The sequence below is a fragment of the Vigna unguiculata genome, chromosome 6 (genome assembly GCF_037176805.1).
Source record: "Vigna unguiculata cultivar grain cowpea cultivar isolate G323 ecotype 2 chromosome 6, ASM3717680v1, whole genome shotgun sequence".
Classification (NCBI taxonomy): Eukaryota; Viridiplantae; Streptophyta; class Magnoliopsida; order Fabales; family Fabaceae; genus Vigna; species Vigna unguiculata.
In genome coordinates, this window is record NC_140797.1 from 30,367,409 (window position 1) to 30,381,813 (window position 14,405).

General features: G+C 27.4%; 2 protein-coding genes across 2 annotated transcripts; both read right to left on the bottom strand.

The window, feature by feature from the left end:
• Positions 1-293: 293 nt before the first annotated feature.
• Positions 294-1,174, bottom strand: LOC146885768 (uncharacterized). The gene is made up of 2 exons (XM_085674449.1): positions 757-1,174; positions 294-677 (listed from the first exon to the last, which is right to left on the bottom strand). The coding sequence occupies exons 1-2, from the start codon at positions 1,018-1,020 to the stop codon at positions 294-296; spliced, it is 648 nt and encodes a 215-aa protein (XP_085530575.1). The 5' UTR covers positions 1,021-1,174.
• A 2,172-nt stretch (positions 1,175-3,346) lies between these two features.
• Positions 3,347-5,454, bottom strand: LOC114188458 (uncharacterized). The gene is made up of 4 exons (XM_085674214.1): positions 5,332-5,454; positions 5,121-5,253; positions 4,838-5,037; positions 3,347-4,770 (listed from the first exon to the last, which is right to left on the bottom strand). The coding sequence occupies exons 1-4, from the start codon at positions 5,452-5,454 to the stop codon at positions 3,451-3,453; spliced, it is 1,776 nt and encodes a 591-aa protein (XP_085530340.1). The 3' UTR covers positions 3,347-3,450.
• Positions 5,455-14,405: the final 8,951 nt, after the last annotated feature.

Sequence of the window (14,405 nt, forward strand, 5' to 3'; positions counted from 1 at the left end):
ACTAAGAAGTTAGTTTTTGTAAATTGCATTATGACATGGTTAAGTTTAATTTTTTTATAAAAGTGCAATTTTTATGGATTAATTAGTACAGTTGAATAGATTTGTGTAGTTGAATTTATTTTAGTCACATCTGAATACAATAGAAAAGAAGTAGCCTCTTTAGTTTAGCTAGTTAGAAATTTTAACGGCACAACATAAAATAAGTAGTCTAATCGTGTAGAAAAGTGTGTAGAAAAGTAGAAAACACAATTATTTAAATTTTGTAATTGTTTATTCATTAATTATATGATAGTTTAGATAAAGTTTACATAAGTAGGACAAGCCTTGTTTGGAGGACAGTTGATGTACTGCGGAATAGGGTTTATGTTCAAACATAGCCTTATTTCAACTAAGTCCCCCTTTTCACATGATAGTTGTGGCTGAACACCAACTCGTGATGTCTGTATGGCTGTCATGATTTTGTTGATACCGTAAGTATTGTCATGTAATATATTTGCATCTTTGAGTATTTGTTGGAGATCGTTCCTTTTATATATATCTAACGCCAATGTGAAATAATCAAATGGTAGCATATTTGAACATGATCCATGTTTCTGCCATTCATAATTCCAGAAATAACTGTTTATCGTTTTATAACTTGGCCAATCTTGATCAAGTATAGGAACTATTCCATTAATCTAATAAAATAAACAAAAAAAAGAAGTCATCTTCTGAATATAATATCAAAATAATATTATTAAAAAATAAAAAGCTTACCAAAGATACATTTAGCTTGGACTTAGAGCAAGGTAATGGCGGTGACATGTTGTAATTGGATGGCCATAAGCCATGTATAGTGAACTTTAACGGTATTGGTTTTGTGGCATCACAAACATTATGGTTACAAAAGCCTGCCGGCCAAGTTTGTGCGATTATCCAGTACTGAAATCCTTCTACTGAACAATAGAAGAAGAGAGAAATGAAGAAAGTAAATTTGAGATAACTCATTGTGAAATTGATGGAAAATGATAGTTTAATCATCTCAATTTATAGTACCAAAGCTTAATTGATTTTGCTTAATTCATACCAATCAATCTCTTTTATTTTGGCCAATTTAACTTCCTAATAAAAGTCTCTTCTCCTAACATTCATAATCATTCACTAGTTGGTGATCCATAATCACACCAAATTAAATTCCTTTAAACTATCACAACATGGTATGTTCACTCTGATTAGTTTTATGTTGATTTTGTTAACAAACTTATGATGTATTTACTAGTTTACATATGTATTCATATGTTTTTTTTTCAATGATGTTGTATTGAAGTTTTGATATGTACTCATAACGTGATGATATTAACTTATATGAGTTGAGACAGATTTACTAAGAATATGCTTATCTACCACAAATAATCCAATAGGCCTTTAAATAATCATAGAATAAATATACATATTTTTATGCATTCGACTATTGAAGAACATGTCGTAAAATTTATTCTATTTTTATGTAAAAATATTATGAATTTGGGTCCTAATCCTATGATATTGTCATAACTTAATTTATAAAACTTATTTCATAAAACATGACAGACCATATGGCTGGCGCATGGTGTGATTGGACCCCATACCACTTCTAGTCCTAACTTAATTCATACCATTCAATCTTCTTTTGGCCATTGTGGCCATTGAACTTCCCAATAAAATTGTCAAGATCTAATTTGTTACCAACTTTTGTTTATAACACTCATTCATAGTTGCTTTAATTAAGAAGTATTTGGTATATAATTTTTGGTCTGATCATTCATTCTTTATGTTTAAATTTCCATTTTAGTACCCAATTTGTTAGTTATTTTCCTTAAGAAGTAATTGGAATAGAATTTTGGGACCCTGATTCACGACATTTCTTCTCTAAATTATTATTAACAATAACTATCAGTATGATTCTTATTAATATTAGGAATTTTCATCGACAAAGACTTGAGTTTTCCATTCAGAATTTTTAATTTTAATCTATCACAAATTTCATCTTTTATGGGTTAATTTTGCCACCTTTTACTTTGGGTTAATATTATAATTGGTAAATTCTGAAAATTAAGAAAAAAAAAACATGTCTGATTTGATTTCTCTAAGATAACTTACATTAAGTTTTTTAATTTGAAAATCAACTGGAGATGAATTGGCTTGGTTTGCCCTTTTACAGTAAACAACGTAAGTAGAATTTTATATCATTTGTGTAAAAAATGTGATTCATGACATTCACATGAAAACGGGTTGGCCACGGATAGTGTCTATCTGCAACCTAACCCACGACAAAAAAATTTACCCGTTACTCGTCCCGCTATCCACATGGATATCCGTTTAAAAAATATCTACAGGTATATTAAAACGCGCGGGTACCGTGAATACTCATAAATATTAAAAAAATATATTTTATAAATTTTTAAAATTAAATTTAAATAAAATTATAAAAAAATGTAAAATAAAATATAAATTATATTAAATTTAAATTCAATATTAAATTTAAATTTAATTTAATCTAATAAAATATAAATTTAATTTTCGTAAAATTTATTCTATTTTTATGTACAAATATTATGAATTTGGGTCCTAATCCTATGATATTGTCATAACTTAATTTATAAAACTTATTTCATAAAACATAACAGACCATATGGCTGGCGCATGGTGTGATGGGACCCATACCACTTCTAGTCCTAACTTAATTCATACCATTCAATCTTCTTTTGGCCATTGTGGTGCATGGTGTGATTGGCGCATGGTATACTTTGTAAGTTTCTCTTGCATGGATTGATCTTTAAATTGTAGTTTGAAAGCATTGTTTAGAATGCATTCAAGCTTGTCTTATTAATATAATGCTTTTGATTGATTAAAAGATGCTTTATTCTATTAAAATGTTATTATTTGGGTTCAAATGACTATAAATGGCATTTTAATCGGCAAGAAAATCGCTTTAATATATAAGAATAACCTAGAACCATGAGTATTTATGAGGTTTCTCTTTTAATATAGTAAAATATGTTTTTGGTAGATTAAAATCTTTACATCTCTTTAAATATCTCTTTAAATGGTTTATACTCTTCTATTTAAATACGTTAAAAATAGTGAGTTAATTAAATAATTTCACGACTAAGTGAAATTAACATCTTAATTAAAAGGTAGTTTATCTCGATTAAAATAGACAATCTGAAATTATACAATTCTCTCATTTGAAAATCGTTTCACATCATATCAAAACACAACTTTCTAAAAAGTTTCATAATTTATCATATACTTTATTGTAATATGAAATTGATAAGTTTTATTTTGAAAAATAAGAGAAAGTTATGATAATGAATCATTAACTACTCAAATTGAAATAAGATATGAAACTGACAAGCCTTATTTTGACAAGTACAAGAGAAAATTATGATAACGAATCATTACCTACTCAAATGGAAATAAGGAAAACAATTAACTATTTATTCTTGCAATTGTAAGAAGACTTTCCTTATGAACTACTAATTGGGAATAACCACCATGTATGTTGACACCAAGCTTCTGAACTGTGTGGGTATTTAAATTAAACCATGCTAGATCACCATCATGTGTTTGGAAGAGTATATTGCCCATATCCCTTGTTCCAATAGGGAATGCAATGTAAGGTATGGGTCCAAAAACAAAGAGTAAAGTCCATGTTTCCTTCTTACCTACTTCAACCAAAATTGATATGTAAAAGGTTGTTGTTTCTGCATAATTTGACATCAAAGCAATTGACTGATTTAGGAGAAATAATTGTCTCCTCACAAAATGCTTATTATCATATATTTCCATAGGTATGTCTAAAGGTGGGAGGGTCGTAATCCACACCTTATTGATCAAGTCAAATGATACTACATGTTGAATACAACTCTCTGCATAACCCAACCAATGACACATTCCCTCTAAGTAAAATTTATTATTATCATCAAAACTTGTAGGCACGCAATCACACAGTTGAAGGATTGTCCAAGAGTTACTTCTTAGGCTATACATCTCCCAAATACATGAGAGGGGGAAAACATCATGTGGTTCCACATCGTCATCAGAATTAACAAAAAAAGATACTTCCCTAACCACCTTATAATCATCTCTAACACAATCATAGCCAAATCCGTGATACTTTATCCCAATATAAATATAATATGGTGCATTCTTAAATGGACTGGGAGGAATAACCTTGAATTCGTTGATAGTTGGGTTCCATAAATACACAAGATCTTTTACGTATAGGCACAGAATTCCATTGATACTAGAAGAACCTAAAATACCAATTCCCTCAAGGTAATCCTCTTGAATTTGACTAGGCCAGTATAATTTTTCCATATTTTGAAACCTCTCGCCAGAAATTGAAAATAAGGAGGAATTGTAATGATTCTGGTAAAGTGGAGAGAGATTCAATAGGAGATATGTATCATCATAGTACGATTGGTGATTACATATGAAGTTATTACGAAGGAGGTTCATGAAATGAGAATTTTCAAACAAGAGGGCCCATGATCTTCGTACACATCCAAATCTCTTCAAAGATTTCAAAGGTAGGTTAGAAAGAATAGAGAATACAAAATCATCTGGTATGTGATTCATAAGTTTTTGAGCTACATGTTTACTGTCTCTCTCTCGGTTATGAAACCAAATGTTAATAAGTTGCCAATCATCCTTGGTATTCTCATTCCATAGGTAAATGCGGTGGGAGATGTGTTGGCAATATTTGATAACGAGATTCTTGATAGTGACCTCTTCCAAGTATTCTAACTGTAAAAAATGAATTGAGTAAGCAAAAGAAATAATAAAAAAAATACAAATAAGTTACTTTGTGAACCTGATTATCCTTGAGGAAAAGGGTGATATTGGTTCCCCTTGATGGTTGTTGGGCATTGATGTCGTTATTAACAATGAAAGAGGCACCTGGTTGAGATTCCCATATATATTGATCATGATCCTTATGCTTGGAGGTGACAATAACCTTGTCAGCAATCAAATATGTAGAGTAGAAGCCAACTCCTAAATTATATGCCAAATCTAAAATAAATACATGAAAATAAAACAATTAATGAGCATGCAAGAAAAGTGAAAATGAATATGAAATATTGACACCTTCCTACCTGTTTTGGTCATGCCAATACCAGTGTCAATGATGGAAAGTGTTTTGTTAGCCTTGTGGGGAATCAATCTTATTACCCTATCATCTAAAATATTCTTGTTTGTATGACTCTCAAATTGAATTTTATCTAAAGCCTGTATATACATCCAATGATTGATAACACTAAGATAAAATAAATATATAAATAAAAATTAAATTAAAGAACTACTTACATTTGAAGCATTATTAATAAGTTCCTGAAGGAAGATTTCTTTATTAGAATAAAAAGTTTTATTCATCTGTCTTAACACCAAACTCATCTCACCCTCTAATACGAGAACCTTGTCATTTGCCATTACAATTGATTCGGAATAATAGCAAACCAAATGATGTCAATTCAACTAAACAAAACCACTCCTAACCAATTTTATAGTCATTGATCACAACCGTTATATTTTAATCAATTAATAGAATACCATGACAAACTCTATTGACTTTTTCATTATTTAAATTTAGAAGCATTAATTATTTCTTAGCACTAATTAATAGTTCATTTTTACATTTATTAATATGACCACTTAAATGTTTATTTTTAATTCTCAAATGTTATTTAATTTTATTTCAAGTTATTAATTCATCATTTTTATTGGAGTTTGAACTCATGTAATGTAACGCATGAATTAAACCACAAAAAAAAAAAGCTGAGGCACATTAACGAACATGTGTGCACATTAAGATAAAGATTAAAATTGTTTTTTTTTTTTATATTAATTTGAATATTTCTTTTCGGAATCAAACAATTTAAATGAGTTTGAGGTTTGAATATATCTTACGCATTATTTCACTCATATACGACATGTGTATGGAAGAAAAAGATTTAATGATCATTATTTGATTCAAGCCTATAAATTTGAGGTAGAAAACTAAGAATATATATATATATATATATATATATATATATATATATATATAACTAATGAATTACATAAAACAAGAGTTATCCTCATGGTGGGATCATTACATTTAGGAGTGTCAAAGTGAGCAAATCCGGTTCACACAGGTTGACTTATTACGAATTGAGTTAAAAAAAGGATCAATTCAACTTCACTCACTTTTTGGTGAGTCAGAAATTTGCAACCCGGTCCAATTCCTCACGGGTTGGTGGGTTAGTATGTTGATTTACTTACAAATGTTTTTTTTTTTTGTAATTTATTTTATATATTTATTATACTACAACGAAAGTGAATTGACTCGATTTATTTTTTAGGATTAAATATGTTTTTGGTCCCTCAAGTTTGAGCGAAATTTGGGTTTAGTCCCTCATCAAAACTTTTGACCAATTTAGTCTTTCATCTTCCAAAATGCATGAAATTTTCTCAGCCTAACTCGGCTCAAACCCGTACTGAGCCGTGTTGGCTCACAAGCTGTAACCTATTTTGACATCTCTAATTACATTATTAGTTTTGATGGAAAAAATTACTAAACGAGAACAAAACTCAAGAGCTAATTTTGATATTTATGTTTTTATTTCTACAATATTATACATATTTTTATACAAAAATGGTTAAACATGTAAGACATGTACGCTAAAAAAAATATTATATTTATGACAGTTAAAATTATAAATTTAACGATTAAAAACTCTCACAAATAAATTTTCTAATAGTTAAAATAATCATCAAAATAAATATGTCAAAAACTTACAAAATATTTTAACCGTTGGTATTTTTGCTAGAAAAAGAAAATGAAATCTAACAATTAAAAATTACCACAATTTTTTTTTATGATTTGTTATTATATCCAAATAATTAAAAGTTGTCACAAAATATATTATATTTTATTACCATTTAACACTTATTTAAGGTTTAAATCGTCAAAATAATTTTAAAATAATTTTTAAAATTTTAAGATTTTCAATTATTAAATTTTTTTTACTAATTTTATAACAAAATAATTAAATAATTTATTTTATTTAAAATTATTTTTTAAGATGATAAAAATAGTGTTAATAACTAATTCAAAGTTGGTAATCAAGTATAATAAAGTTGGTAATCAAGTATAATCGAGAGTGAGAGAAAATTGCAATGCCATTACTTACAAATTTAAAAGTAAAATAGTGTTCTTCTATATTAGTGAAACTAAGTATAGAATTTTAGAAAAAGATTATTTTCCTTAACATTTGAAAAAATATGAATAGTAACCCAAAAAGTAAGTGTGATGGTTGGTGAATGGAGACAAAGATAAAACTAGCATTATCTGAAAATCTTTGAATAATTATTAATTTTGATGACAAAAAAATTAGTTACTATAGTAACCAATTTAAATATTAATTTATAAATTATAATTATTAGTAACTAAAATAATTTTAAAAATTTATAATTTGTTCCTAAGTTAGTAACTAAAACAATGTTTATGGTATTTAAAATTTATTGCTAACTCTAACTACCAAGATTTTGGTTACTAAAATAATTGATTTCTAAATTAGTCTCTAATTAAAAAATTAATCTCTAAATATTTTTTTTATTACTAAAATTAATCATTATTTAAAAATGTTTTTTTAATGTGAATTACCATTGTCAATTTCTTACCCTGCAATATTTCTGAATATTTCTGAAAGAGAGTACATTCTCCTCTTATTCTCCTTTTTTGCTCCGATGTTGGAATGCCACACATAGCATAGCAAAAGAAAAATCATCAAATCATTCTTGTCATATCATATCTGTTAGAAAATGATTACTCAAATAATACTAATAATAATAAAAATATAAAATGATAATATAATAATTATTAAATCAATAATAATACTAAGACATATATATAAAACAATGAATATTAATCAAATATTAACGATTATAATAACAATAATAAATAAACAATAAACAAGGGAAGGAGTAGAAATATTTAGGTTGAGGCATGCATAACGCTATCCTTAGAGAGAAAACGCCCCTACTACACAGGGCTAAACAAATACATAATCATATGTGTTTCAAATCATATGCATTTCTCTCCCAAGATACAACAACCCGCCGTCAGATCGATCGAGTGCAGGGAAGGATCTCCGAACCTTATGAACACCATTGTTTTAAGATAACATAGAGAAGAAAAGAATAACACTTTTAAGAAAAACTCTAGTATTTGTTGTCTCTGTTGTTGTCTTTTTTCCCATGCACCTAGGTAGTATTTATAGGTAGAAAAGGGAGACAAAGAAGTAAATTGTAATCAAAATATAGTTGTTAGCCATAGAAAACATTAACCCATGAATTAAAGGTCTATAAAAACTTCAATAACAGTAGAATTTTTATTTTTATTATTTATTTTTTAAATTATATTAAAATATTTCTAACAATCCCCCACATAATTTAAAAAATAAAATAACACAAAATATATTATCTTTTAAAACGAAATATTGTAGTTCACCTAGTGCTTATAAACTTCCACCCGAGAAAATGCAGAGACTTAATTGCCTTGAGTTACATCCCCTGTGACTGGGTTTTAGTAAATAACACATACAATATCGGTGTTTATTATAGGTTCTAATCAGTGGGTGCACGTTACGGCAGGGGCGAATCATCATGGGTGCAGGGAGGGGCCTTGGCCCCCCCAAAAATTTTGAAACTTTTTTTACAATAAATATTTTGATTTTTTTATTATAAATATTAGGTATTTTAATTTTATTTTGTTATAAATATTAAATTAAATATTTTATTTCTTTTATAAACATAATAATTAATACTAATAGATAATAAAATATAAAATCAAATATAATAAAGAATAAAGATTAAAAAGATTTATCAAGATATTTTTAATTATTTGTTTTCATTATAGATTGTGTTTTTCATAAATTGTTTTCATATTTTATTCTCATCTGTTTTCTTTTGTTTCTAAAAAGAAAAAGATCTATTATTTTTTCTCTTATTTCTCCTTTATTTTCTTCCATCCTCAAGGAAGAAAAGAAGAAAGTAATTCTTTCGTCTCACTTGATAGTGAAATATTAATTCAATAATTTATTTAATGAGCCTATTTTATATGTCTATGTCTTGAATTTCTTACAAATTGTTCTCATCTTCCATTCTTACCTATTTTCTTTTCTTTCGGAAGAGAAAAAAATCAATTATTTTTGCTTTCATCTCTCAACTGTTCTCTTCCATTCGAAGAAATAAAAAAGAAGGTAATTCTCTTTTGTCTCACTTGATAGTGAAATATTAGTTTAATAATTTATTTAATGAGTCTCTTTTATATTAATTTTTTATTTTATCAATATAGAAGAAAAAATGATTGTACTGTGTGTTTTTTATAATTGAATTTTAAGTGTGGTTTGATTATCATCGAATTTTCTTTTGGTATTTATGTCTCTCAATTTTTTATTAGATTATGATAAATCACTTTTTAGTAGTTTTTTCTTAAAATAGGTATATTGATGAAGAATAAAGGAATAAATTATTTAAATAGGTATATTGATAAATTATTTATTCGTATACTTCATTTTTTATTGTGTTAGTGACAATAATGAAATGTATAAATTTTGCATGTATTATTTGGGCACCCCCATCAATGTTGGTCAAGATCCGCCACTGCGTTACGGCCTTGTGCATGTATCTTGTTTCATGAGTGTCACTTAGAGACTTGTCCATGTCTCACAATAGCGGCCCCACCATCACACTCACTAGGTAAACCCTCAAAGGGTGGTTTGTGACTCACACCCCTACAATAATTGTCATTGGGTTTATTAAGAAGTATTTTATAAAATAAGCATAATGATGCACATACCTAAACCATTGATTTTATTAAGAGGTATTTTATAAAATAAGCATAATAATGCACATACCTCAACCTTATTATTGCCAGTACACCTCGCCATAGGAATGAGACATAAAATTTAATCAAATTATTTGTTGTACTTTAGTCAACAACAACTTCGTTGTTACCCATTGAACTTCATTCCATGGGATCGCCATTCATGTGGAGATGGGTGTCCATTGTTGCAACTAATTTATGGGCTATAGTCTCATTCCCTTCGACGACTCAAATACTTGTTGTTGATGCATCAACCCTTTGATAAGCAGATCTGCAATATTTCTCTTTGATCTGACAAAGTCAAGAGAGAAAATACCATGAGTGATTTAGTTTCTAATATATTTGTCTCTCATTCTCATATGCCAATTTCATTGACATTTTTACTAAAAACTTTAAATATAACAATTTAATTGTCAGGATGCATTGGAAAAATGAATAATTTATGCTTGTATAGTAGATTGTGACAGAACACTAGTGTTTTAACATATTCCATGGTAGAACACCTTCATCCAAGGTTAAAACATAACCATAACCAACAAGTGATCTTGTGTCACTAGAATCAATAACAATTTACGTTAATATATCCTTCAATCATCTCAAGAAATTGGACATATTGCCATAACTAGAAAAAACACAAATAATATTATCACTAGATGTCAAAATTGCGAGGTATATATTCATTCACTTTATAATATATAACCAAGATTTTTTTTATTAAAAGGTATTTTAACCATTGCAAGACACCCCCACACTTTGAAATATTTTAAATGTGGTTCTATTTTTCTTTCATAACTCATAAAAAACTTTATGACAACCCTTTATATTCAAATATATGGCAAGCATAATATAAAGTTTCACTAATATAATTTTAGGCAAAGACAATCTAGAACTTGAAACATAACATTTACCATATCAAACAAAAGCAAATTTTTTTTTTTAAATAATTGCTAGAAGACAAGTTTAGTTTTTACTTGACCATCCATTCAATTTATCATATGAAGATTTTTTTTTTATCATCACACACATGATCATAAGCATGATGTCAATTAATTCATCGTAATTTCATGTTATAAACAATATTTTTAAAAATCATTAATATGATAATTTATTATCAGTCATTTCTTTTCATATAAATATCAAGCTAATTTTTTTTCCCTTTGCAAATGCAAAGTTTAGTTCAAGTGTTTTCCATAACATAATAGTAGTTTTAGTATGACAAACTATTTTATAATTATTTTCATACAAAACACTTAAAATATATACATTATATAGAACATCATCATCAATGGTAAGAATAGACAATATTAAAGCATAAATTTATATAACAGCAAAAACATTAGCTATAGACATCACAAAAAAAAATTATTCAATGAGAAAGAATTTTATTTATCCATAATTTCATTTATTATTACCAATAGAAATAGAAACAATTATATACATCAATTTTTAGGCATACTTGAAACTATTTTGATTATAACCATAACAAACACATTAGTTCATCAAATGTGTTTTCAGTCTTTAGCTTTATATTGTTTTTAATTTTAGAAATGAATACATATGAGTAATCAAACAATAGAAATAACGAGGAATTTTTCGCTCTAAGAATGTTAGAAAATGATTACTCAAATAGTACTAATAATAATAAAAATATAATATGATAATATAATGATTATTAAATTAATAATAATACTAAGACATATATATAAAACAATGAATATTAATCAAATATCAACGATTATAATAACAATAATAAATAAAAAATAAACAAGGGAAGGAGTAGAAATGTCTGGGTTGAGGCACGCATAGCGCTATCCTTAGAGAGAAAACGCCCCTACTGCACAGGGCTAAACAAATACACAATCATATGTGTTTCAAATCATATGCGTTTCTCTCCCAAGATACAACAACCCGTCAGATCGATCGAGTGCAGCGAAAAATCTCCGAACCTTATGAAAACCATTGTTTTAAGATAATATAGAGAAGAAAAGAATAACACTTTTAAGAAAATCTCTAGTGTTTGTTGTCTCTGTTGTTGTCTTTTCTCCCATGTATCTAGGTAATATTTATAGGTAGAAAAGAGAGACAAAGAAGTAAATTGTAATTAGAATATAACCGTTAGCCATAAAAAACATTAACCTATGAATTAAAGATCTATAAAAATTTCAATAACAATAGAATTTTTATTTTAATTATTTATTTTTTAAATTATATTAAAATATTTCTATCAGATAAAGCTAAGCCAACACAATAGATTGCTACGTGCCTTCTGCTATAATAATTAACCAAACCTAACTCATTTTGTTTACCTTGAGCTGCTTCCTTTAAACTGGTGCATAATTGTGTCTAGTTTGTTCTTCTAAATAAACAAAATAAACAATATGTACAAAATAAAAACTCATATTCTAACTACCTTCATTACAGAATCGTTCATCAATAATTCTTCAACTAAATAACTCTGTGACGTAGCATTGTGTCGTAGACGAAAGCTCAACTCCCCATCCTACAAGATACTTATCTTAACACAAAAAAGCTCTTTTAAATTTGGCACTTCTTGATTTTCTCATCTGATATGTAAGACCCGTAATAGAATATTATATTTTTTTTAAGATGATAATTGAGTGTGAGGGAAATACTTAAATTAAGAAATAAACAATTTTACAAAGGAGAAGAGTGACATAGTTTATTAAAGTCTTAGTAATGTATGCATTCGAAGCAATTATAGTTTTCTAAATATTGTTTTGTTATTGCGTGGAGGTGCTTATGTGTGTTTTGAGCGCAAAATATATATTGGAGGTGACATATATTTTATTTTGGTATGTTTAATACAACAACTTAATGGATATTACTTGGTACAATCAACTACAATAAAAATAAAACATCTAATATCATTCCCAATCATGGAAAACATTCAAAAACTTTAACAACGGTCTTAAACAAAACCAACAATTCGCAAATTAATCTATTAAAACCCATGTAAAATAAAAGTGTTCAAAATTAAGGCTGGAAGTGCTGCTTGGCGATTTCCCAATGCAGATCGCTTGACGGTTCAGTGCTACCGCCTGACGCCACACCCTCTAGGACCTCCTTGTTTCCTTTATTTAAGGACTTTTTGTAATTTCAGAATTAGGAGATAAGATAAGAGTTAAGAAAACTGTAATTGAAAAATTATTAAAATATAATTTTAAATAGTTTAAATTATCTTTTATTTTGATAAGCTTAAAAAAAATAAAATGATGGCAGAAAAGTTAGATTTGTCTCTTATTTAAATAATTATACTCTAGATTTAAAATATATTATGTAATATATATATATATATATATATATATATATATATATAATTCTTTAAAATATTATTTTTATAGATTAAAAATGACTAAAAACTAATTTTTAATTGTATGTTAGTGAGAGATTAAAAAAATTCTCTAAATAAATAAATAATTATAATTTTATGATCTCTAATTACCAAAAATATAAATGAATTAAAGACTAATGTACTTTTTAAAATTAGTTACCACCAATTTAGTGACTGATTTCAATGACAAAATTAGTAACCAATCTGAGTAACTAAAAATTTGGTTACTAAATTATAAAGAAAAAAAAAATTCATTCATCTAGTCACTAAAAAAACTGTCATTCATTTATTTTTCATGATGTTTTTTGCTCTAAGTCAAAGACACTTTGAGCTAGTGTTTTACTTTTCTTATTCTCTTCTAATAGAATGTATGTTGTGAGGTGTAACTAAATTCTTGCTCTGAAGGGTGTGGTTGTACTTGGGGTCAAAGGGTTTAGAGTGTTTTCTATGTGTTGTACAAATTTGCACATAGTGATTATTCTCTATAGTCATGGGTTTTTTCTGTATTTGGAGTTTCCACGCTACATTCTTGTGTTCTTTGTGTTAATCTTATTTCTCTGCAAATAGGGTGTTTCTTGGGGATAGAAAGAGTAATGTTCTTAATTGATGTTACGTTTTTTCCAACACTTTCATAATTTTAAAGTCTCATCTTTAGAAAAGTGTGACCATTGATATTTTTTAAACCACACGTATAAATTGTTGCCTTTTATGTGTTTAGGTAACATTTTTTTATGTATTGGTAAGTCCAGTGTTGCCTAAAACAAAAACAAAAAACGGTGTAGTGTACTGCAAAAACACATGTTAGATTGTTCAAGAAACATATATGCACTAAATGATATAATGGACAGTTCACTAAATCATCTAGTGATGTTCAATGGATTTGACTCTCTAACATCTATGATGGCCTAAAAACTAATTTTAATGAATGATTTTAGTTGAAGTTTATAGCTAACCTAAACTGGAAAATTATAGTCAAAGTATTGGATTTAAACTCATATAATCTATAAAAGTTAAGACTAAATGTTATATATGTGATTTAAAAGGTCGTCGACGTTAGACAAATCATTACTCTTTTAAAATTAGATAACACATTTAAGTTAATATTATAATCGTTTAGGTAATATCGTTAGTAAGGATGGCTACATGGCTTCACGAAACGGG

Bases quoted from the DNA above. Each gene is read 5' to 3' on its own strand.
- LOC114188458 (XM_085674214.1), bottom strand. From the start codon at position 5,454: ATGGCAAATGACAAGGTTCTCGTATTAGAGGGTGAGATGAGTTTGGTG. The intron at 5,038-5,120 runs GTAGGAAGGTGT...TATTTATTTTAG, and splicing joins TATTGGCATGACCAAAACAG to ATTTGGCATATAATTTAGGA. The intron at 4,771-4,837 runs GTTCACAAAGTA...CATTTTTTACAG, and splicing joins TTTTCCTCAAGGATAATCAG to TTAGAATACTTGGAAGAGGT.
- LOC146885768 (XM_085674449.1), bottom strand. From the start codon at position 1,020: ATGATTAAACTATCATTTTCCATCAATTTCACAATGAGTTATCTCAAA. The intron at 678-756 runs GTAAGCTTTTTA...TTATTTTATTAG, and splicing joins CCAAGCTAAATGTATCTTTG to ATTAATGGAATAGTTCCTAT.